Genomic DNA, 21,652 nt, shown 5'->3' with positions numbered 1-21,652 from the left:
TTTCCTACCATTTTACAGTTGATGAGAAGCTCCTCTGGCTTGTGTGTCTGACAGGTGGCATGTGTACCTTTTAAACCTTTGGACTTTTGATCTATCCAAGGTGCTGTCCACTGAGGTGTGAGGTGGCCAGTCAAAGATTTAACAGCAAATTCAATGAATGTAGACATCATGCAGGCAACATCTGAGGTCCTTGTTTTAACCACTATGCCATCTCTGTCATGGACATGTTAACTGAAAGTAAACTAATATGCCTGCCAGAAAGCAGCTGCCCTCTTTATCCTCTAAGATTTTAAAAGGAGGACATCTCTTCAGAAGGACTGCCCGGATCGTGAATACACACGTTTCTGACTTGATGGTAGATGATGCCATCTTGCAACAAATGACTAAGAGGGCCTTTCATTTAGCATAGCCTCAGTGCCAGCAGGAGTCTTGACTCCTTCCTTACATTATCTTTGACCTTTTTCTTAATGTCTTCCATTCTCCCTCTTTTAGCACAATGGGTTTTGGTCAGGATCTATGGTGCACCCAAGGTCACGCCGCGTTACTCCGTCTTCAAGACTCTGAGCTGCGCCTCATGGAGGTTATGAAGAAATGGATAACTCAGCGGGCCAAGAGCGACCGAGAGTACTCTGCACAGCTGCACCAGATGTGTGCACATGTTGAAAAGCAGGAAGCAGCCATGCAGAATATGGGCCTGGACTACATCAGCCATCTGAACAAGGTGAGGGCTCTGCAGGCAACACCAGCCCCTGTTTTATGTTACTGTTTACTGTGCGACTTTACCATTTTGCTGCTTTCTATTTGTGATTCTTCATAGCATTTGCTATTCATAACAGATACATCAGACTGAGATCTATAAAACTGTTCCACTGGTCCTGTGGTCTCCATTTGCTGCTGTCTATGTGGCAGCGCTATCAAAGCCCCAACACGTTTGCTCTGTCGTTAACAGTCTATCTGAAGCTTTATTTGCCACCTCTTCACACTTATTTTTGCACATGTGTGACAGTAGAGACCTAGACATTTCCTGCAACCATTATCTTTATAGTGTGTGGTGAACTCTTATTTGGTGACACAATAGTTAGTACTGCAGCTCTAAAGCTCTGGCTACTGTCTGTGAGGAGCCTGCATGTTAATCCTTCATCCCTTTCAGGTTTCTCTGGTAGTTTCCTCAATCACAAGTCCTGTGTGTCAATTTGATTAGGGACCCTAAATTGTTTCTCTATAGGGATGTCAATGAATGCTCCCTACAAAGAGCTGATATCCTGTCCAGGGACAGTTTCTGCTTTTTGCCTGATCCTGTTTCCGATAGGCTGCCTCTGTGGACCTCTGTGTTGGAATAGATAGATTCAGAAAATAAATATATATTTATATAATATTCCCAATATGCTGTACTCACAATTAACTTCTAGATGAAATGATTTGATTTTAATTCTGTTCCCTAGACCTGGAACACCATGGTAAATCAGACTGAGACCTTGAGCCGCATCCTCCGAAAGCATTCAGAAGATCTGACCTCTGGCCCCTTGAGCAAGCTGAGTCTTCTCATTCGGGACAAGCAGCAGCTGCGCAAGAACTACAGCGAGCAGTGGAATCAACTCAATCAGGACTTTGTTCGGGTAAGGAGACAATTTCCAGTCTTACAAACTTCCTTCTGATACATTTGACTCTACTGTATTCCAATCTCACACATCCCGACAGGAGAGCTGACGGGACTTTTTAATGTCAAAAACAAACTGTGTCCTTATACTCAAAAGTAACTTTGCTGCTTGTATTTTATTTAAGTTTAGGACGTTGTAATGGATGTTCTGGTGATTGTAGGCAAGAATAGTGAGGTCAGTGGTCACAGAGTGACGTCAAAGAGGAGTAAGAGGTTGAAACATCTGATGACTGATAAAGCAGAACATCAGATCAGGTCTGACAAACACACGCCATTCAGTCCAACAAGCTCACCAGTCCTGTTCACTGAGATTCTACAAAATATCATCAGACTGAGTTTTGAAGGTTCCTAGAAGTCTACTGTCTACCATATTACTTTGTAGTTTATTCCATTTGTGCAAAATATACTCTTAAGAAGATAGCACATGTGTCCCTGTGTTATTACTGAAGAGCTCATTTTAAAGTAATGACCGTGATTTTTTTTTTTGTTCTTTATTTCGCCTTATACAATTTCTCGTATTAGGAATTTGTTAGTTTTCGCACACCCCTTGGGGTCAAGCGCAGGGTCAGCCATTGTACAGCGTCCCTGGAGCAATTGAAGGTTGAGGACTTTGCTCAAGGGCCCAGCAGAGTAGGATCTCTTTTGGCAGTGACGGGGATTCAAATTGGCAACCTTCAGGATACCAGCTCAGATCCTTAGCCTCAGAGCCATCACTCCACCCATATGTAAAGATTTCTTTTATTATTGTTAATTTTGATGACTCTTTAATTCAGATCGAACTCGGGCTAGCACTATGCTCAGAATTTGAAAAGCAACCACCTTTGTCAGTTGAGCTACTGACGGGCGTCAGTTCACTGTACAATCTCACTTTATAATTCTAAACACTTCATGTTACTCCTAATCTCCATTTGCTTAAAGTGTAAAAGTACAACTCCTTCCATCTCTCCTCACATTTCATACCTCTCAGTCCAGGAATCAGTCTGGTCCCTCTTTCCTGGACTTTCTCTCGCGTTACTGTGTCTTTTTTGTAATATTTAGTGGCGGTTTGTAATCTGGGGTGCCACCAAATATTTTAAAAACTCTACTTAAATTAATTAGGTAGTGTGACATCATCATGAAATAAATGTGTTTATTTGCACAGTATGCCTGGTGTCAGCACATGTCAACATTCATTAAAAATTGGTTCTGACTTGTGAAAGACGCCAGCTAAATGAGAGTGCATGTAAGTCCTTGATCTTTTGGTAAGCAGGTGACCTGAGGCAGCCCTTTCATTGGTTGTTTTCAGATTTTTCCAGGAACACGGCTCTCTGCGCCTCAGACACTCCCACATTTATTGGCCATGAATTAGTATTGTTTTAGGTTTTATTAATCTAATATGATTGGACAATCGTCGACGCACTATTTCAAGCTCACATCAATGGTTCACAGTTCATATTCACCATTAACATAACTACAGATGAGCAAGCGTGGCTTTACAGCCATGGCAACGTCAAGTGGAACTTTAGAAATCAAAGAAAATATGGTTATTTCTTTAATCATAAATCATTCACTTGAAGAGAAAAAGAAGAAAGAGGAGCTTGGACCAGAGCAACCTGACGTAAGTATTCAGCAGCAGGCAAGTGGTGCAGGACAAGCTTACGCTGCTCTTGTTATGACCGACAGAGTTGGCTGACTAGATGTGATGTAAGTAATGCCTTTTTTTGGCCTTCCCTCTTTGCTGTTTCAAAGTGTTTTGGAGAACAACGGGGATATGAAACGTAAACCATCCTTCTGAAAAATTAAATGTGGCACGAAAGCCGCAGTCATCTAGACAAAATTAAGACTCATTTTTTTGGCCTGCTCATTATTGCTGAACAGCTAGATGAAGGCTACTGGATTGGCATTAGAAGGCACAACGAAGAGGTGGGCAAAAATCGACACATCCTATCCAGAATAATAGACGGTGTGAAGTTTTGAAGAGCATTTGAATTGGCTTTGCGTGGCCGTGATGAGTGCGAGAGCTCCGATACACCCAGGGGTTGGTGGATTTTGTTGAAAGAACAACACCTTGAGAATGCCAGCCACTGTATTTAAAGGGACTTCAAAAACTGTGCAGAACAAGCTTAGGGACGCCCCAAAGCACTTGGTGCCATTCATATATTTTCCAACTTAATTTAAAAAAAAAATGCATCTGTTCAGACTGGCATTTGGGTAGCATTGTCATCTGCACATGTTTTTATACTGTCGTTGCTCTGTGGTTCTTTTGTTTTAATATTTCATTTTATTCTGTTTTATTGTTCGGTATTTTGTATCTTTTCTCTGTGATAGGTGCTGCATAAATAATTTTTAACAAGAAGGTGTCTATTTTGCCACCAGTACAGTAAGGTGTGACGGTAGATGGCGCTATACCAACGTTTAACCCACCACAGACAGACGGAGGAGGCACACTTATAAAAACACAAGCTGTTTTTATTTTCTTTTCTCTCGTGGAGAACGTCTTCCACGTTCCCACGAGCCCAGAACACAGTCCCAAACACAATCACAATTCCTTAACCTTCTTCTACTCTTTTCTTCTCCACTCCTCCATGGTGAGCTTTGTCTCCCACCTCCCGACTCTGGCTCCTGGAGTGGTGACTGCTGGCTCATTTTATAAGGCCCCCGGAAGTGCTCCAGATGCTCGTTCACCTACCTCTGGCAGCACTTCTGGGTGTGGCAGAAAACCCACCCAAGAGGGCTCAGCAGCTGTTGTAGCACCCCCTGGTGGCACTCACAGATCCCAGCATAGCTGTAGATAACTTCAACTCCCATGAAGCCCTGCAGGAATCCGAGGCACCACTGTAACCCATGGGGGCTGCCATCTAGCGTCCTGGGGCAGGTACTGTTCTGCCCACGCTTGCTCCCCCAGTTCTCTCTGTGAAGAGGCATCCCGGCCATCTGTGACACTGGAAACCAAAAAAGTGTCATTTCAATATCACTTGCAGAACTTGTGTAACTTTTCATAATTTCAAAGTTTCAAACGTGTTGTTTTAAGTGAAATTTGGATTATATTAACTTTATATTACAAATAATTTATGACACGTGATGTGATATGAAGTGAATATGTTCAAATTCTGCATTTTCTTTTTTAATGGTTCATCTGCCATCCATTAAGTAGCCTAAATTTCAAACTCTTAATCTGTCCTGTAGCCTATCAAACGTTACAGATTCACATATTTTTCTACATATTAGGAAGTTTTTCAAAGTACATAAGACCTTTCTCAGAAACACCATGACGCGGGAGAGGCTGAATGCATTGGCCATGCTGTCAACAGAAAAGAGACTGGAGACTGAAAGGACTCCATTTAATTGGAAAGAAACTGAGAAAAGGAGGGCAACATTTACAGTATGTTCAAGTAGTGCTGCTGGGCAGTGTGTAGGCAACATTACGGCCTGTGTGTTTTTTGTTTCTTTTCTCCTGAGCTATGAAGCTCTGCTTTGGTTTACAACCAAATTGTTTTCACCAGCCATCACTGGTAATATGGAGACCAAAACTGAACACAGTACACTGGGTGAGAGCCCATTAGTGCATTACGTAAATTAAGGATAGCCTCCCTTGATGTGTACTTCATACATTGGATTATATACCATAACATCCATCTTAATCACTTCCATCTGGATGTAGATGGTTACGAGTCTTTCTCATAATGTATTATACTGTATCTAGCATTTCTACTTCCTGAATGTAACACATTAGATTTATTTACGCTAAATTCCATCTACCCAAATGTGCCCAAAAGTGTATCCTATCCTGTGATTCAGTTGGTTTCATCTAGTTGGGTATCATCTGCAAACTTAACCAGCCTGTCCAGATCATGTCCAAATTGTTTATGTATTTTTAAATCAATCAATCAATCAACATTTATTTATATAGCACATATTCATACAAGGCGCTCCGGTTTCGTCCCACACTCCAAAGGCATGCAGGTTAGGTGCATTGGCGATTCTCAATTGGCCCTAGTGTGTGCTTGGTGTGTGGGTGTGTTTGTGTGTGTCCTGCGGTGGGTTGGCACCCTGCCTAGGATTGGTTCCTGCCTTGTGCCCTGTGTTGGCTGGGATTGGCTCCAGCAGACCCCCGTGACCCTATGTTAGGATTCAGCGGGTTGGAAAATGGATGGATGGATATTCATACAAAAAAATGTAGCTCAAAGTGCTTTACAAAATGAATGCAAAAATAGAAGACACAATAAAAAATAAACATAAGTCAACATTAATTAACATAGAATAAGTAAGGTCCGATGGCCAGGGTGGACAGAAAAAACATAAAAAAAAACTGCAAAAGCTGGAGAAAAAAAATAAAATCTGTAGGGGTTCCAGACCACGAGACCGCCCAGTACCCTCTGGGCAATCTACCTAACATAAGTCAAACAGTCCTCTTTGTATTTAGCGTTTTCATGGAAGGACCTGATGATGATGGTCACGTAGACTTCTGGCTTTCAGTCCATCATTGTTGGAGCATCATGATGCTTTGAGTAGGTGGAGGTGGCGCAGGCCTCCACCACAAAGAAACCGGAAAAAGAAACAGAAGAGAGAGTTGGGGTCAGTACGGATTTTAGAGCCACCATGAACAGTTATTATGATGAATTGAACATGCAGAGTATCAGTATTAAGTTAAAGTGAAGTTATGAGAAGGCCATGTTAAAGTAATGTGTTTTCAGCAGTGTTTTAAAGTGCTCCACTGTATTAACCTGGCGAATTCCTATTGGCAGGCTATTCCAGATTTTAGGTGCATAGCAGCAGAAGGCCGCCCGTCTCACCACTTCTTTTAAGTTTTGCTTTTGGAATTCTAAAGAGACACTCATTTGAAGATCTGAGGTTACGATTTGGAATATAAGGTGTCAGGCATTCCGATATATAAGATGGAGCGAGATTATTTAAGGCTTTATAAACCATAAGCAGTATTTTAAAGTCAATCCTGAGTGACACAGGTAACCAGTGTAGTGACGCTAAGACTGGTGTGATGTGTTCGGATTTTCTTTTCCTAGTTAGGATTCTAGCAGCTGCATTCTGCACTCGTTGCAAGTGATTTATGTCTTTCTTGGGTAGTCCTGAGAGGAGTGCGTTACAGTAATCTAGTCGACTGAAAACAAACGCGTGAACTAATTTCTCAGCATCTTTCAATGATATAAGAGGTCTAACTTTACTTATGTTTCTTACGTGAAAAAATGCTGTCCTAGTGGTCTGATGAATATGCGATTTAAAATTCAGATTACAGTCAACAGTTACCCCTAAGTTTTTTACTTCCGTCTTAACATTTAATCCTAGTGCATCAAGTTTATTTCTGATAACCTCACTGAATCCATTATTGCCAATTACTAAGATTTCTGTTTCTCTTTATTTAGTTTGAGAAAATTACTATTCATCCATTCAAGTAACAGCTGCCCCAATACTGATATCTGAGGGACCCCACATACAACCTCACCATATTCTGATAAGATTCTTTGTCTTTCAAAAGCCGACTCTTGTTGTCACGTGAGGGAATCACCGAACCCAAAAGAAATGTTGGAACTGAAAACGGGTTTCTTCATTTATCATTAAGTCACTAAAACAAAACAAGTGTTCATTGGCATAGAAAAATAAAACGCCTGAGCAGAAAATAGCCAAGCCGTAGTGCTTTTGGGCTGTACTAGTCGGCTCTCTTGAGGCAGTGCATCCTGCGGTACACTCGGCCTATGAGTAGATGCCTCCTATCGTGGGGCCCCTGGGCTTTATAGGAGTCACACCAGAAGGGACAGAGTGAATGGCCATCTTCTCGACACCGTAGACGGAAAGGGAGAAGATCCAGTTAGTGACTGTGCCCCTCTCATCCTCAGATGATCACGGAAGGTGATCCTCCATTGCACATGCAGGATAGTATTAATACTATCATTGGGATGCACATCCACTCTAGAGAGGGTCATTGTCCAGGAAACGTTGAGTCACAGCTAAGAAAGCCAGGCCTGAATTTGGCTTAAGAAGATTTGCTTTAGTTAAGCAACAGAATTGGCAGCTGGAATTTTAGAAAGCCACGTTTGTATCCTACATTTGTGTTGAACTGAACAATTCTTCACCGGTAGCACACCTCTATTAACTTGGTAATGTTTGATCTTTTCCATAACAGTTGTTTTCAGTAATTTACCTGTGATGCATATTAAAATTACTGGCCTGCAGTGAGTCAGCCCGGCCGCCTTCTTCATATACTGGAGTAACGTTTGTTAGTTTCCAGTCTTTGGGAATTTCAGCAGCGTGTAGGGATTTTTGAAAAATACACCTTTTGAGCATTGAATATATTTAATATATTGTTTATGCACTAACTATCCTACTTAAGCAGTCTAAGATAAATGTTATCTGATGCTGCTGATTTGTAAGATTTCAGCCTATTTAATCCCCACAGCACTTCTCCCTCTTCAATTTCCAAATCACTCAGCACCTCATTTGCAGTTCCTGTTTCTGCTTGGAGGTGATTATCAACTTCTTCATGCATGAAAACTGCAGAGAACTGCAAATTCAGGGCATCTGCTGTTTCACTGGAGTTACTGTATTAGTCTGATATGCCTAATCAAGCTCTTTTGTCCTTTTTTAGCTCCTTATTTATCCACTCTGGAGTTTTCTTAAATCCTTTACTATCTCTATATTTTAGGATAAACTTGTCCTGTATTACCTATGAGCGTCCCCCGCGGCTCCACCCATGTAGTAGTAAAACAGGACAATCTTTAAAAACCAATAAACCAACTGGTATCGCGAGCTAAGCAGAGGCAATGTATGCTCCAAAACGTGACCAGAGGTAGACCGATTCGAGCGGAGGGTGAGGAGGGTCCTGCCCGGCTCTTCACTCTTGACGTCACACTTCCTCCTCCCCTCGGCCCGCAGCCTGTCTCAGATTACCACGATTATATTGATCCTGCAAGTGAGCTATGATACTTAGCGTGATGAGTGAAGTCGCAAAATCAACCAGAAAGTTCAAGAAAATTATAGAAAAAACCCGATCTAAATCCCATTAGTTCTCTTGTGAAAAGCAGACAAACATACAGACAGATGTTGGATTTTGTAAATATAGAAATGAAAGACAATTTTAACACACATCTCTTCAACTGTCTCCATAATTAATCACTATATTAATGTATCCAATCAAGACTTTGACACAACTGCTAAAAATTTGTCCCCCTAAGCTTAAACGTAACAGTTTTATAGTTTTGCATATGTGTGCTGACAAAACACTATGAAATGTATGATATTGGGATGTTTAGATCTCATTTAGCTCTATCTCAATTAAAATGAAATACTAAATCGTGAACAGAATATGGAGATGAAGGTGCCCTTTAAAGGTGAGGTAAGGCAGGCCTGGCCCTTTGCTTCTCTGCAGGCTGTCCAGTAACAGAATGTCGTTTTGGAGTCAAATTTGGAGGTGTGCTGTCTGGTTATGGATGGTGAGATGTGACCCTTTAAGAGTTATGGAAGAATTTGAAGTGCTTTTATCTCACTAGAGTCTCTTGTAGCTTGGTGACCTTGACTGTCAGGGTTTTAGAATTTTTCTTCTTTTGTTTGGTATTTGTTTGATTGCTGTGTTCATCCCTTTCATGTGTTCTTCCATTAACTCATCTGGTGTCATTCTGGGTAGGAGAGGCACAATGAGAGCACTTCTCACCCTTCCAGTCTGTTTATTTTTATTTTTTGTACATTTGGACACAGTTTATCATTGCTTCTGTCCAAGCCAGCCCAGGGTCTGGTAAGCCTTCACATTTGCCTATGGGATTATCAAAACAATGGGTAAAATCCAGACCAGCCTAGGACCTTGGGAATTTTCACACTTATAGAAAGCTGACCCTTGGCTAATCACAACACAAACTATGGAATGGGATCACTGAGAAGCATGCTGTGTAGGAAAAAGCTTTAAAGGTTCTTCGAGCTCCTTCCAAGAAGGCCTGTCCCTCTGGACATTTAAATCTTCACTCAGGTCTTTGTAGCTCCCATGGCAAATCTCAGTCTGCCTGGAAAGAAAGCAAGTCATGGGATTAAATTGAAGAAGAACCCAAAAGTAGCGCTGCTTTTGAACCCACTGGCCATAAGCTCTGACACTGGTGTTCTTCTCTCTGTGCTCTATGTTTTGTCACACTTCTCTGTCACCTTATAAAGGACAAGTTTATTATTTGTTGCAAATCTCTTCTGGTGCCCTACTGATTGCAGCTGTTAGCTACCGGGTGAGATGACTTTTAATTTATAAATAATGGTGCACTTAACACCAGTTTCCAGGAAAAATATGTATTATTGCAAAAAAAAAATAGCTTTAATCTCAAAAATGCTGTACTTCTCTGTTAATCAAATAACACAGAAAAGAAAGATGATCCAAAGTATCCTTTAACTAAAACGCTTAGAAGAGTGGCTAACTATGGTTACATTTTCTGTACGAGATAGAAGACCACCAGAGATGCAGTTAAGGAGTAGATCTGGAGACGTTCTTCATTTGTGCAAAACAGATCACTCCTCCATGTAGCTCTCTCGTAATGGTCACTCAGCTTCAGTCTAACAATCACTGCAAATCTGCACAAACCCCTGCAGATCACCCGATGTTTAAATTTTATTTTGGTGTGTTCAAGCATTGACTGAATTTCTTGCCACATTAAGCCTTTGATCTATCTATCTATCTATCTATCTATCTATCTATCTATCTATCTATCTATCTATCTATCTATCTATCTATCTATCTATCTATCTATCTATCTATATGTCGAACTATGTCACAGCTGATTGTAGAGCTGAGATTAAATATCTATGTCAAATATAAAAAGCTGACTTCAAGTTAATGTTTGCTCAGGTCAGCACAGGCAGACCCACAGAGACAGTTCTGGTTGCCATTGGGTCTCTTGTGCTGCCAGTCTGCACGCCGTGGGGTCCACAACTGACTTGTAGGGGTGTCACTAATTCCTAAGTGTAGGGACTTGATGACGAGTGGAATTAAAGGTGCCATCGTTATCAAGATCACTTAATCTGTGCATTTCTCTGTCCACAGGTAACACAGGCAGAACTGGAAAAGCTCAAATGTCAGTACCGGCAACAGGCCAAGGAGGTGATCCTAGCTAAGAAGAAGTACCAAGAAGCCAGCAAGGGTAAGAACGATTCTTGGGATGAGAGCTCTTTAAAATAAACATTTGCAAGCTGACAATGCATAAATGGAGGATTTATTCCGTTCTTGACTCTGATATCTGGAGTGTGAAGCTCCATGGTTTTTTCTTGTCCACGTTTAAAGCTCTCAAACCATATTGAAAGAAGATACTTAACTAAGTTAGAGTCGGCCTGAATTGCTAGGTCAATATGGCAGAAGCCAGTGATTAACAGCCCTGGGCCCAGCGTATTTCACATATTTCAGGACTTGGGTTTTTGCACTCTTGCCAGCAGCAGTTATGCTAGTGGAGTCCCAGCAGCACCCCGATGCCTGCATGGTGCAAATTACGATAGGCGGGTAAAGGTAAGCAAGACCCTTTTTTTGAAGGCTATGCACACTTTCCATTTCATATTGCCTATATTTGAACATACATGCTTACCACAGCAATTTTTTCTCTACCATCAAATACTGCTTACACAACTGGCATGAGGCCATGTTCACCTTTATTTTCAGTCTCCAAGAAAAGTGGCATACTTGGCTGCTTATTCCTTATGACACTTTCCATGGAGTTTTCTTTTTGCATCTTAATTACAAGAATTAGGTTAAATGGTGGTTGTGTTTTGGCCCCGCGTGTGGGTACACCTGCATGTCTGCTTGAGTGTGTTTGCACAATGAACAAGCACACTCATCTCCAGGGTTGGTTCCTGCCTGGCATCTCAGCGTGCTGGAATAGATCCCAACTCCCATGGAACTTAACTAGGAACAGTGAGCCTAATACTGGATAAGGACGTGATCTTCCCAAACTGCCAGCTAGGCAGCAACACTCATTGGACTCTCCATTTTGGTGGAGACGGGCAAATCCTGAGCAATGAAACTTGCATTTGAGCAGGAATGACACACATAGGTAACTTATAATCAGAGTTAAGTCAGTGGCATGCCATGCACAAAGCTCACAGCAAAGCCGCCACCATGGTAGACTGTTGGAATATATCCTGGTTTTAGTGCCCTGAATAGAAATGAGCAAATATTTCTCAAATATCTCATTGTGATGACAGGTGTCAGAGAAAATGTGAACACCAGAGCACTGAGGTGTAGTAATGGGACCAAAGACCAGTGACATCGAATATAGAGAGAGTCGGACTCTAGAAATGCAAGATGTGGCGGACAGCCAGAGTATGGAAGGACCGGGGGAGAGAGTATTTGCAAGACTGTTTCTCCCCCGGACCAACAGAGGTCAGCCCACGGGTTGTGAGCATGGGAGCTCAACCATTCTGGGGGCCGTGGCCGCCACCAGGGGGCGCCTGGACTTTTACAGGGCCCTATTTGGCAGCAATTCTGCCACACCCGGACCAGAAGTGCTGCCAGAAGAAGCTCATTGGGCTCCTGGACTCCTTCCGGGTGCCCTATAAAAGGCGCCAGTTACCACCACTCAAGGGCCGGAGTCGGGATGAAGTCTGAGGAGGAGTGGAGGCAGAAGGATCGGGCATGGGTTTGTGCTGGACGGTGTTTAAATAAATCAACTGTGTGCTGTGTGGCAAAGTCGTGTCCTGCCTGGCTGTGTCGGGGATACGGAGCTGTACGCGCCCCGGGCTTCACAAAGAACAAAAAAGTCAAATCAATTTATTGTGCAAAAAAATTAAATGTCAATAAAAAAATATTCGCAATAATAAAAAAAACAGTTCAGGAGCAGTCCATCCAACTTGTGTGATAGTGAGGAAAACATCATTTAAAATCTCAATAAATAGAGAAAAAAAATATAATAAAAATGTTCCTTATTTCCTTCTTGATTGAACGTTAAACTAAAATAAGCAGCCAGCCCAGCGTCTCTGCAGAGCAAACGTCCCTCCAATTCCTTTTCACTTCAGAGTGGGTTTAGCTGCTTCCAATATCTTGTAGTAGCCATCCCTCCATGTGCCCATGCAAACTGAAGATACACCAAAAAAGTGTGGGCGGCCTGTCAACATGGCGGCGCACTGTGCTTCACACCCCTGTCACGTGCACACGCACCCCTCGGCAGGCTGCATCACAGAAAGCCGTTCTCCACCACTCCGCTTGCCTGTGCCAAGGTACATCGGTGAGGCCTGCTTACTAAGCCACACAATGTCTACTGGGTATCAAAAAGTCATTTATGAAGCAAGACATGGGAATTTTGGCAATATACTGCTTTAAACAACTGGCTGTCTCCTCCAGCACAAATAAGTATAAGAGTCAGTGGCTAGTGGTTTGCTGCCTGATGGCAATGTGATAAGGGTGCAAAAGGTCATGGCTGCCTTGTAAAGCAGAGCTCATTCTGCACTCAAATGTGGTAGCAGGCAGATCTTAAGGTGCTTGAGAAGAGTGTGTTTCTTTAACTCTTGGCAGTGCTGACCACTGCACATACAGTCGTGGCCAAAAGCTTTGAGAATGGCACAAATATTAATTTTCACAAAGTTTGCTGCCTCGCTTTTTATGACAGCAATTTGCATATCCTCCAGAATGTTATGAAGCGTGATCAGATGAATTGAAATTAATTGCAAAGTCCCTCTTTGTCATGAAAATGAACTTAATCCCAAAAACCCATTTCCACTGCATGTCGGCCCTGCAACGTAAGGACCTGCTGACGTCATTTCAGTGACCCTCTCGTTCACACCGGTGAGAGTGTTGACGAGGACAAGGCTGGAGATCACTCTGTCATGCTGATTGAGTTAACATAGAGAAGTTCAATTGTTGTGAAGAAGGCTTCAGGGCACCCAAGATAGTCCAGCAAGTTCCAGGACCGTCTCCTAAAGTTGAATGTGCTGTGGGATCGGGGGACACCACCAGTGCAAAGCTTGCTCAGGAATGGCAGCAGGCAGGTGTGAGGGCATCTAGAGGATTTTAGAGGATGGCCTGATGTCAAGAAGGGCAGCAAAGAAGCCAAGAAAAACATCAGGGACAGACTGATATTCTGCAAAAGGTACAGGGATTGGACTGCTGAGGACTGCTGGGGTAAAATCATTTTCTCTAATAAATCCCCTTTCCAATTGTTTGGGGCATCCAGAAAAAAGAAAACGTGAGCGGCGATACCATCAGTCCTGTGTCATGCCAACAGTAAAGCATCCTGAGACCATTCATGTCTGGGGTTGCTTCTTAGCCAAGGGAGTGAGGGGCTCTAATTCACTCACAATTTTGCCTAAGAACACAGCCAAAAATAAAAAATGGGACCGAAACATCCTATGAGAGCAACTTCTCCCAACCATCCAAGAACAGTTTGGTGACCAACAATGGCTTTTCCAGCATGATGGACCACCGGGCCATAAGGAAAAAGTGATAACTAAGTGGCTTGGGCAAGGAAACTCACCAGTGGTCAATTGTGGTCAATTCTCAAGAGGCGGGTGGACAAACAAAAACCCACCAATTCTGACAAACGCCAAGCATTGATTATGCAAGAATGGGCTGCCATCAGTCAGGATTTGGGCCAAAAGTTGATTCACAGCCTGCCAGGGCGAATTGAAAAAGAAAGAAGGGACAACACTGCAAATAAGGACTCTTTGCATAAACTTAATGGAATTATCAATAAAAGCCTTTGAAACTTAGGAAATGCTTGTATTTCTACTTCAGTACACCACAGAAACATCAGACAAAAAGATCTAAAAACACTGAAGCAACAAAGTTTGTGAAAACCAAACACTTGTGCCATTCTCAAAACTTTTGACCACGACTGTACTGTCCACTGTATGCCTGTCCCCATCATCCTTTTCTGTCCTCAGGAAAAAAATCTATTTTACATTCGATGTTGCACCAAAGGTCACTGTGCTAAAGGCACCAAGCTTTATGGCCCAAGGTTGTGTTTGTGTAACAGTGACATGGTAGTTTTCTTGTTTATTTCCTGCTCCCTCCCACTGTAGTCATACACTCAAAGAGGCTGACCAGGGAAACCGCTCGAGTTATGGTGAATTGTTACTCTCACAAACATATAACATGTAAGGTGCCAACGCTCAGAGAGAGTGTGCCTGGGTCCAGATATTCTCAGTTTTTTAAGTCAACAGCAGAGGAAGAGGTGATAAGGAATGAATTTCCTTAAGAGGAGTGCTGCCTTTAGTTCAACATGGAGTGGCGAATGTTTTAGAGACTTTCACAGCAACCAAAAGTTCTGTCCACTTACTAATCTGCCTTTGAGGAGTTTTCAGCCATTCTTTTTATTTATTTACTAGGGGGCTTCGCCCCTTGCTTGCTTCGCTTGCCCACCCCTGGGTTTGGTTTACCGGATATACAATTTAAAGAGATTGTTATTTTCATGTGAATTGTTACATATGCATTATTTTCCCTTTTACTGTAAAACTTTTCTAAAAACAACATATGTCCTTTATTTTCGGCCCTGGGCGTGGTTAAATCTCTTTCTCGCAGGATGTATAACGCTGCTCGCATTGTGAAGCGGAGTGGGATGAACACACGCTAAGGAGATGCGGTCGGATCAGCTGCTGGCTTGCTGCTGCTGCTGCTGAGCTGCATGTTCTGCTTGTCGCGCTCCGCGTCGATCATTTAAAAGCCTGTACAGCAGCTGTCCTACTCTTTGTCTTTTATGTCCGGCCCCGGGTGTGGTTAAATCTTTTGGCACAAAGTCTTGTCTCACAGAATGTGAGTTCTTGATATTTTTTAGTTTTATAATTTAAAAACGAAATAAGAATCTGAAAATCTAACAACATCACATTAAAGTCTGATAAATTCTGAAAAGAATGATACCAAACATATATATGTAGGTTTTAAAATAAGCCCGATTTAAAACGTGACATAACAATGTCACATAAAATCGTTGTACTTTTAGGCTTAGGATTTTATAGATATACGAGGGGGGACCCAAAAATAACCGGAAATTGTTGTTGTTAGGTTGGTACTTGTAGTACGTGGTTGGGCCGCTAGGGTGATCTAGTTACACTCCTCACAAGTCAGTCTGCCAAGTGCCATCAGTCTGGAAGGTTGTGCTTGTGTTCAGTGAATTTTGTAAAAGTAGTTTTGTGCAAGCGTTGTTTTTTTTACGATGGCCGATTATCGTGAGCAACGCGTGGCTTTGAAATTTTGTTTTCTTCTTGAAAAAAGTGTTGCAGAAACTATTGTTATTGAAACGGTATGCCAACCCTGAACCACCCACCCTACTCACTGGATTTAGCTCCGTGTGACTTCTTTTTGTTCCCTCGGATGAAAAAAAGACTTGAAAGGAAGGCGTTTTGCTGACGTCGAAGAGGTAAAACAAGAAACGACCAGAGCATTAATGGGCATTACTTCAGACGAATTTAAAAAATGTTTCGGACAATGGAACAAATGGTTAGATAAGTGTATTTCCTCCAATGGAGAGTACTTTGAAGGAGACTAAATGTAGTTTGTACAGAAAATTAAATTAAACACGTTTTAAAAATATTTCCGGTTATTTTTGGGTCCCCCCTCGTATACAGTAGATATTATTTATTAATAATTCTATTTTGTTACTTTTTCAATGTAGATTGTTACAAATTACATTTGATTTTCTATGAAATTCAAAGGTCACATTGGCCAATTTAAATAAGACTGCATTCAGATATTTTGGAAATTGCAGTCCATGATCTTGGAGTGAAGTGTTTGAGTAGACAATGCAATGGCGTGCAGTTCTCCCCAGCTCTGTCCGTAGGTTCCTCTCAGAGTCATGTGGTAAAACAGAACAGTGTATTGGCCAAGAGCTGAGTTCATGCTCTAAGCGCTGCCCCCATATATCCAGTAAGCAGTGACTTGATTTTTCGAAGAACTCTTTATAAGCAGAGACTGAATATTCTCGGTCAAATTAGCAAAGCCATTCCATCTTACAGATGTAAAGTAAGGCAGATGAAGGGTAAACCTTACTTTCTGAAAACTGTGAAATTACCAGCATACAAGAACACCCCCTCAAACTCAAGAAAAGAAATGGAAGCAAATTGATTTTTAAATTAGCCAAAAAGTGGCATAAATAAAAAAAATCATAGTTGACAGAATTTGAAAGATGCTACAGTAAAATCCTGATTGTGGCAACCAAACATGTCTCTCTATTATAAAAAAAAATCCTGGAGAGAAACAGTAGGGTGACGGGACGTGATCTTATATGATCACGGAAGACACTTAAAAGACCCGCAAGACTAAAGAGATTGGCCACGGAGCATCTCACGGGGACCTTAAACATGAGACTTTGTGCCAAGAGATTGACCCAGGACCATTTCGCGATGACGTAGAACATGAGATTCTTGCAAGATACTTACAACCAAATAACACTATGGGCAGGCAGCAACACACTCAGGGCTCTCATTGCATATAAAGCGTATAAGGACAATACATTATAAATGAAATGTAGATGACTAAGCGAAGAAGAAAGCAGCGTGAAGAAGAGAAACTCAAAAGCGTTGGAGAGACAAAAAAGAAAAATAATATTCTAGGTGCAAATTCAGAAAATAAAGAAAGTAATTATCAGCCCGGAACAAGTGGAATTGAAAATAAGCAGGTCCAGTCCGGATGTTGGCGCTATACACATGCAGAGCAGGTTAGAGATTATGAAAGCAGTGGAATTCGAAAGGCTCAAAAAAGTTGGCACGATACACGTGTGGAAAAAGTTAAAGAATATGAAAGTAGGAAAATTAGATAATATAAAAAAAAAGAAAATAAAGATCGCAGTAGCACAAACAAATGGAAATTATTACTCGAAAAAAGGGAAAATAATCACCATGGACTAGGTGTCATTGAAAAAAAAGCAGGACAAAGCGAGGTCAGAAATAAAAGAAAGAGTAGGAAACAAAGTAAAATGTCATAAAGAGGTTAAAAAACAAGGGGGACAAACACATGCAAAGCAGGTTAGAGATAATGAAAACTGGAATTCAAAAGACTCAAAAAAAACGTAGGCACGAAACACATGCAGAGCAAGATACAGAATATGAAAGCAGAAAAAAATGACAGTGTCAAAACAAAGAAAGTACGCGCCGATGATTTCCGCACATGTTTAATCTCTCTCTCTGTACATTGTTCTGGTCAGACGTGCGTGCATTCGCCCTGAACTCTTTGTGCTCTACTTTGTGTGCTTTTGCATTCATTTTGTAATTAACCATGGCCTCTAAGCAAGTGAAGAGTGGTAGTGTTGGTGAGAAGAACGGTTAGAAGAAAATTAAAATCGAATTGAAGAAAGAAATTATCGAAAAGTATGAGCGTGGCGTTCATGTTACTGATCTTGCCGCCAAGTACAAGAAGTCAAAATCTACGATTTCGACTATTCTAAAGGAGAAAGAGACAATTAAAGGAGTTACAGTGTTAACCAAGCAGAGGCCTCAAGTGCTGGAAGAGATAAATAAAAACTGTTGCTAGTGTGGCTGAACAAGAAGCAGCTTGCAGGGGATAGCGTAAGGGAGGCGATGTTATACGAAAAAGCCAGGAAGATTCATGGTGATTTGCTGCAAAACTATCCTTCTATGAGTGGCTAGTTTTTCATCCTCACTTCCTTCATGCCAGACCTCGACTCATGCAAGTTTAGTTTTCTTGGTTGTTTATGGTTAGTTTTTGTATAAATTAAGGATTTTTCAAATTTAAATTTTTTTCCCTGTATTTAAAACTCATTAAAAAAAGTGTTTACAGCGAGCGGTTCGTAACGCTATAGTGTGAACTCTTGCAATGTTAGTTTTCTCTGTTCAAGGTTTTCTCAGTGTTATTCAATGTTTTTACATTTAGTTTATTATTACACTGTGCATTCTATGGTGTAATTAACTATTTTTGTGCTCAAAAATCTTAAAAAAATATATTTACATACAATTCGTACAGTCTGGAACAAATTAATTATATTTACATATAATCCTATGGGGGAAATCAGTTCGGGTCACAACCAAATCGGGTTGCCACCATAGTTTTGAAACGAATTACGGTTGTGACGCGAGGTTCCACTGTACTCTGCAAAAAAAATAATGAAAGAACCCGGCTAGTGCCTGTTAAAGTACTGTGTAAGATGACCAACATGGTCAAGTTCTGTCTTTAGTCAGCTTCATGAAAGGCCTTAGAAGTACATACATGTGGAGATGGCTCATCAATGACATTTCTTACTTTGTATCCTTTAGATAAAGATCGAGAGAAAGCAAAAGAGCGATACATGAAGTCCACCTGGAAACTACAAGACATTCACAATGAGTATGTGCTGTCAGTGAAAGCAGCAGAGACCCACCATGATCATTATTACAACCAATCCCTGCCTGCGCTGCTTGATGCCTTACAGAATCTTCAAGAGGAGATGCTACAGATTTTGTGAGTACAATATTTGTGCCTCAGTGTCATCAATGGTACAACGTGCTTAGACAGCTCTGTTTGACGGAGGATCAAAGAAGAGGATGGGGGGGCTCTTTTGTATTGTTTTAAGGGGTGTACATTGAGGGGATTTGTTTTAAAAAGTCAGAAGACGTGGAAGTGTGTGTGTCTGTCTGCCCAGCCCAGAAGTGTGAGACTACAGCATGAAGCTCAAAGAGCCGGCAAGGTGGATCCAAGTTAACGAGTCGGAAGAAGAAAGAAGGACGAAGGTACAGCATGAAGCTGACAGAAAGCGACTCCGTCACCAAAGTAAAACTGCTGAGGAAAGGCAAACGAGAGGGAAACTCGCTTAGCCGCTGATAGACAAGGAGGGCGTATGTAGTTTTCTAGGAGCCGATTCTTTTTTACAGCATGGGCTTACACAGCTAGTAGTATTATAAATGGTCTGCTGGCAACCATGTGCCACTTGGGTGACAGCAGGCTTGAAACAGGTCCTCTACATTTTGTAGTAGCCTGTCTGATTAGCATTCTAAAATACAGTACCTGTCCTTACGCAATACATAAAAAAGAACAAAGAAATTGAAATACTTCAGCATCAATTGGCCACACTTAGTGCTTTCACATCATCCAGATTGTGTGTCTAAATGACAAGTAAAAAGAATGGAGGTTTAATGTAACGTCCTTCATGTTATTAATTGGCAACAGACAGCAATACTCAAACCCGCTGATCGGCAGACCCGAGAGAAATGAAGTGAGTTGCACTGAACTGAGGCTGTTTCTCCCATCTGCTGTGAGGCAGCGTCCCACAATTTTTTTGCGAAAGAAGAAAACACAAGGTGTTGTTTCAAAGCACATCATCCTACGCATTGCTCAGTGGGATTTCTTTGGAGTGGTGCAATTTTGTCAATGAAATCTTCTTCAGTGTTTAGTTTTCCCAGGTCTCTCTAAGCTTGTTTTACTTTCAGGTGGGTATATCTGCTTACTGGATATGATTGCTTGACTCGGTTAACTCTGTCCAATCTCACTCTTATTTATTATATGACAAGTTTTCCATCTTTTTCTTGTAACTTAAAGTTAGTCATTTATCACGTGCTTGTGTTTAATGTTTGTCGACAATTAGAAAAAAGCTAGAAAATATAGAACAACCTAGGCCATTCAGCCCAACAAAGCTCGCCAGTTCTATTCACTTAATTCTTCTCAAATAACGTCAAGTCTAGTTTTGAAAGTCTCTAAAGTTTTACTGTCTTCCACACTACTTGACAGCTTATTCCATAACTTGGTAACTTGGTTGTGTTGTCACTGACGCCACCGAGGTGAAGAGGCCATTGAGATGCACACGGTGTGGAGGACGTGAAAATGAAACCTTTGACAGTCTTGAGCCTTCTGTGGGTCAGCACTGACTCTTCCGCATGTTATCTTGACGTGAATCCTTCCAAACTGCCCCTTTGAAAGTCTCAGGACTTGTTCCAGTGGTCTGGTCTACTGGTGCACAAATAGTGGTCCCAGGCTGGTGAAGTATGATGTCACTTAATCTTTTAACATAGATTATACTTATTATAATAATAATTATTATTATTATTATTATACTTATCCAAGTATTTGTAGTATAAGTGTTATCTTTCAGAAGTTAAAGGACCTCAGGTTCATCTTTGTCTCTAACGCTGTGATGGACTAAGCATTACTTTTCTTTTCCATCCACTTGCCTCAATTCACAAAACTTCCTGCCACCGGCTCTGAAGATCTATTTGAAAAAATGTGTGGCATTCTAGATTAATATTTCAATTTAAAATTATGCATGAAAGAAGCTTAATTGTTGATATTTGTTCCAAAATTAAAAGTAATAAAGATTGAGGTAAGAATGGTGACACTAAGAACTGGGCTTTCGTTTCTTAGCCAAAGTCCCAGGTTGCACTCTGATTTGGGGAAATGAGCAGCACTCGTCTCTGAAATTTTTTAACATAAGACCTGCACTTTGATTTCAGGAAGGAGATTCTGCAAGAGTACTTTGACCTCTCCAGCCTGATTCAACAGGAAGTGGTCGCTGTACATCAAGAGATAGCAAACTCCATCGAGGCAATCCAACCAAAGCAGGAGTATAAAAGCTTCATCCAACAGAACAGGTACTTGGAATAAACCTCCAGTAGGATATGGGGACTTCAGATTAGACTGGGTTGCTCCTTTAAGCAGTTCCAGAGAGTGAATTTAACAAAGAAGGCCAGAGTTACGGTGTCTATTTGTCTGGTTCCCTATTGTCTGACAGCCTAGGCTGGGAGCTCCGATCCTGTAGAAACCATCATTGAATAAATCCTAAATTAAGACTACAGCAAAAAAAAAACTGTTTTTAATGCAACTTTTATCTTACTATGGCTTTGCAATTTGATCCTCTGGCAAAGAATTCAGGGGCTCAGAAATGGGGCCTGCTGCACATAAAGGGATTTCCTATCAAGTGAAGGTTTACAGGTTTACACTTCACCTTACATCTTAGAGTTTATTGAACCACCCAAGAGCAGAGAATCTAACAAAATAAGTGGAACTCTCTTTTGGCAAAGTAAATTACCTAGAACGTCAACTTTACAAATCAAACTTTTGATTTAAGAAAAGCAGATCCTGGTGGTGGAATGAGGAAATACAGGAGAGTATACAGAGGAAGAGGATGGCAAAGAAGAAGT

At 41.3% G+C, this 21,652-nt stretch overlaps 1 protein-coding gene across 1 annotated transcript in view; it reads left to right on the top strand.

Moving 5' to 3' along the window:
• The window catches only part of fes (FES proto-oncogene, tyrosine kinase), a 155,518-nt gene that overhangs the window by 31,421 nt on the left and 102,445 nt on the right, over positions 1-21,652 (top strand). The window contains exons 2-6 of the mRNA XM_039773045.1: positions 493-721; positions 1,443-1,616; positions 10,659-10,755; positions 18,800-18,983; positions 20,966-21,103. Coding sequence (XP_039628979.1) covers positions 497-721; positions 1,443-1,616; positions 10,659-10,755; positions 18,800-18,983; positions 20,966-21,103 — 818 coding nt within the window. The 5' untranslated portion in view covers positions 493-496. The remainder of the gene's footprint in view (positions 1-492; positions 722-1,442; positions 1,617-10,658; positions 10,756-18,799; positions 18,984-20,965; positions 21,104-21,652) is intronic.

This window comes from Polypterus senegalus, chromosome 12 (genome assembly GCF_016835505.1).
Source record: "Polypterus senegalus isolate Bchr_013 chromosome 12, ASM1683550v1, whole genome shotgun sequence".
Classification (NCBI taxonomy): domain Eukaryota; kingdom Metazoa; phylum Chordata; class Cladistia; order Polypteriformes; family Polypteridae; genus Polypterus; species Polypterus senegalus.
Note: the sequence above shows the minus strand (reverse complement) of the source record. Positions and strands in the feature narration are given on the sequence as shown.